General features: G+C 43.4%; 1 protein-coding gene across 1 annotated transcript in view; it reads left to right on the plus strand.

Moving 5' to 3' along the window:
• Positions 1-4,399, plus strand: part of FAM211A (family with sequence similarity 211, member A) — a 116,419-nt gene that overhangs the window by 89,502 nt on the left and 22,518 nt on the right. Inside the window, 1 exon segment of the mRNA XM_006901396.1 lies at positions 3,457-3,585. Coding sequence (XP_006901458.1) covers positions 3,457-3,585 — 129 coding nt within the window.

Here is a 4,399-nt window from a genome sequence, read left to right on the forward strand (position 1 = left end):
CCCCAAACCCCACCCCCTACCCCCAAATATAATCTACTAGAAAGACTCTTAAGATAGACTGACACAGTGACTGCAGCAGTAGGCTCAAGTATGTCAGAGATGATGAGGATGGCACAAGAGAGCTCAGGGTTCAGATCTTTTGTTCAAAGAAAGGGTCAGTATGAGTTGTACTTGAATTGACGGTACTTAACAACAACCGCAAAGAAGCCAGTGCCATTTTGAATCTGACACTGGGAAAACCATGGATACAGTCAGTGTGTGAGAACTCACATACGACTTTTCTGGCAAAGCTAAAAGTCCTCTAATGCTTCTGAAAAAGCAATTTCCAACTTTATTTGGAAAATAAAGAGACTTCAAAAAAGCAAAGCTGTACTGAAAAAGTAGGAGACATCACATTCCTTCATCTCAAAACCTACTATACAGTTGTCCTAATAAAAAAAAAAATAGCATCATAATGATACAGCAACAGCTTCATGGATCAATGGAATAAAGTCAAGAACCCAGGAATCAATCCATCCACCTCTGGTCAACTTACCCTTGACAAGGAGACAAAACCCATTAAGTGGAGAAACAATTGACAAAATTGTTATGTGCCTTCTTAGCAACCTTATGTACAATAGCTCTGAACCCCACCCTATCCTGAGCCATTCTCTCTGTCTCTGACACACCTGCCCCCAAATACTAACTACCAAATACTACCCCAGTTGCTGAGTCAATCCATCTCATCCAGGGTCATCCTCTCCTGCACTGTCCCTCCACCTTCCCAAGCATGGTGTCCTTCTTCAAGGACTAGCCCCTCCTAACAGCATGTTCAAAGTATATGAGACTGAGTTTCACCATCCTAGCCTCCAAGGAGCAACCTGATTTTTATTTCACTTTCTCCAGGACTGTTTGTTCTCTACTCTTCTCCAACACCATAATTCAAAGGCATCAGTTCTTCTGTCATCCTTAGTCATTGTCCAACTTGCAGGTACATAGCAAGTAATTGAGGAGACCACAACTTGGAGAAGACACACCTTAGTCTTTAAACTAATATCACTGCTCTTTAGTGCTCTGGAGAGGTCTCTGACAGCAGATTTTCCAAGAGTGACTCATCTTTTAATTTCTTTTTGTTTGTATTTCTTGGGTTGTTGTTTTGGTTTGGGGTTTTTTTAATGCAAACGTATACCATCAAATCAGATCTGACTGGCACAGGAGGAGATTGCCCCTCCTTCTCTAGCAGAACATCTGGTGGATTCACACTGCACACCTTCAGGATTGCAGTGCAGCTTCTTGCCACTAGGCCACCAGAGCTCCCTTGTCTTTTAGTTTCTTGACTGCTCATATTGATTGATGTAAGATGAAATCATTTGACAACTTCAGCCTTTTCTCCACTGGCCTGGTGATGAGGGTTTTTGTTTTCTTGATGGATTCACATGTTATCCATATTGAAGGCTGTAGTTTTTTATCTACAGCAAAAGTATCAAATCCTCTTCACTTACAGCTAGCAACATTGTGTCATCTACATAAGACAGGTTGTTGATGAGTCTTACTTCAATCTTGATGCCTCATTCTTCAAGTCTGGCTTCATGTGTAATTTGTTCAGCATAAAGATTGAACAGGTTACAATCCTTCAGAAAGTATATAGCCCTGATGCACACTTTTCTTGATTTTAAACCATGCAGTGTTGTCTTGCTCTGCTAAAACAACAGCTTCTTGGTCGAGGTCTAGGTTTCACATGCACACAAGCAAGTGTCCTGGGATTTCTCTTCTTCCCAATGTTAGCCACAATTTGTTGTGACCCACACAAATCCTTTGCATATTCAATAGAACACAAATAGACATCCTTCTGGTGGTCTCTACTTTCCACCAAGATCCATCTGACATCAGCAGTGACATCCCTGATACCATGACCTCTTTGAAATCCAGCTTGAATTTCTGGCATGTCTCTATTAATGTACTGTTCTGGCCAATTTTTAATAATCTTCAGCAAGATTTTGCTTGCATGTGATACTATTGGTATTGTTCTATAATTTCCACATTCTATCATTTTTCTTGGAAATGAGAATACGGATCTCTTCCATTCTATTGGTCAGGAAGCTGCCTTCCAGACTTCTTGGATCAGCCTGGTGTTTGCATCCAGGGATGCATCTGTTTGTTGAAATATGTCGATTGATATCCCATCAGTTCCTGAGGCCTTATTTTTTGCCAATTCCTTCAGGGCAGCTTGAACTTATTTCTTTATTACCATTGGTTCTTAATCATATGCTCCTTCCTGAAATGGTTCTGTGTCAGCCAATTCATTTTGGTACTGTTACTCTGTGTGTAGAGTAGTAAATTAATGGATAGACAAAGCTTTATTGGAAGGGAGGAAGAGAAGGTCAATATGAAATGAATGATCAGAAATTGTGTGTATTGCAATTAACAATATGAAATAGGATATGCAAAACTTATTGGCTAGAGGGGGAAAGTGAAGAAAAGGTTCATTCACAAATAGAAACAATCATGATGTTGACAGTGACGGAAGAGAGGCAGAGGGGTACAGAGATTAGCAGATAGAGGGTAAGATGAAGGGAAAGAGAGGGTTCAGTGAGGATTTTATAAGATATAATAAACAGCATTGATCAGTTGTAATTAATGTTCTAAAACAAAATGAGTAATTAAATGAAAACCAATTTAAAAAAAAAAATAAAGGGAAGAGGGGAAGAACCATAGCACCAAGAAGAAAGCATAAATAAACACCAGTAAATTATCTGGTCACACAGGCAGGATTTTGCTCTGTATTCCATTTCCAAATTTTGTCCCCAAATTTTAATTAGATGTTGCGTCAATTCATTACAGTATCAAATGATAATAAATATTATAAAACAAAATGTCTATGAACAATTGATGAGCCACTGGAGCTGTGATGGCTTAGTGAAAAAGGATGTGTTGCCAATGTAAAGGTATATGGTTCAACCAGTCAAGATGGGCAGTCTTCTCCTGTGCAGTTTACTGCCTCTGAAAACCTGCTGGAGGGTCAGCTATGGGTCCGTTCTGACACAGTGGTACACAACAACACGTGATTGAATGAAATGCTAAATGGTTTGTAAAAAATTCACTCAATTTTTCAACAAATTTTGCCCCCAGAAAATCACCTCTGCCTCATCCTTGACGATCACAGGGCACTCTGTTGGGAGGTGTCCATAGGCCTGAAGGCATGTATCTGTAAACCACACAGATGCCAATTCCCTTGGCTGGAACCCCTGAAAGAGAAACTAGTCCCAGCTGTCCCTGACCCTCTGAGATACATACTGCAGAAGCTTCCTCCTGGTTGGGAAGCCTCTTTGAGAGATGGGCTCGAGAGGCTGGCCACCTCCCTAGGGCTGTGCCCCTCTTTTCAGGTCAGGGCTATCCAAAGGGTGTTGAGTGATTGCTGGGCGGGGGTGCTGGTGGAGCCACCATCCCTGACCTCCTGGCATTTCTTTGCCCTTGCAGGACTTAGGCATGGAGTCGACCTCGCTGGACGATGTGCTGTATCGCTATGCCAGCTTCCGGAACCTAGTGGACCCTATCACACACGACCTCATTATCAGCCTGGCGCGCTACATTCATTGCCCCAAGCCGGTAGGATGGCTACTGGTCTGGGCCAGGTGGGGCCCTGTGGGTTTGAGATGGGTGCCCTCCTGGGCAGAGCAGCTCAGTGTTGGGGGTGGGGTGGGGATGGATTCTGCCCAGCCAAAGGGCTCACCTCTGTCTTGGACTGAGGCTGATAACGATGGCAGCAGTCACACACTGAAATCAGCAGCACAGACGGCCCGCAGTGTCCTGTTATGTGCCGTTGGGTCGACTACTACTCATAGCTACCCTCTGAACAACAGATTGAGACCTATCCTGTCCCACGTTCATGAACTTCGTGCTCCAGTCCACTGCTGAATCACCGCAATAGTCCATCTTGAGGATCTTCCTCTTCTTTCTAGCCCTCTACTCTTTCCCAATATAATGTCTTTTTGCAATAACCGGCCCCCCTGACAACATGTCCAAAGTTTGTGAGACCAGATTTCACCATCCTTGCCTCTGAGGAGCACTCTGGTTGCACTTCTTCCCATACAGGCTTGTGTGTTGTTTGGCAGTCCTTGTGGGTATTCTGTACTCTTCTCCAACTCCTCAAAGGCATCCATTCTTCCTCTCTCCTCCTTATCCTGTCCAACTTCAGATACACACAAAGTAATTAAAAAGGCCGTGGCTTGGATCAGGCATACCTTCGTCTTTAAACTGACACCCTTGTTCTTTGGTGCTTTGGAGAGACCTTTGAAAGCAGATTTTCCCGATGGATAGGTGGCCCGTTGTTGTTGTTATGTGCCATCGAGTCGTTTGCGACTCATAGCGACCCTATGCACAACAGCCCTAAACCCTGCTCTATCCTGCGCCAACCGCACTG

This window comes from Elephantulus edwardii, unplaced genomic scaffold (assembly GCF_000299155.1).
Source record: "Elephantulus edwardii isolate Elephantulus edwardi_28Jun2011 unplaced genomic scaffold, EleEdw1.0 scaffold00324, whole genome shotgun sequence".
NCBI classification, from domain to species: domain Eukaryota; kingdom Metazoa; phylum Chordata; class Mammalia; order Macroscelidea; family Macroscelididae; genus Elephantulus; species Elephantulus edwardii.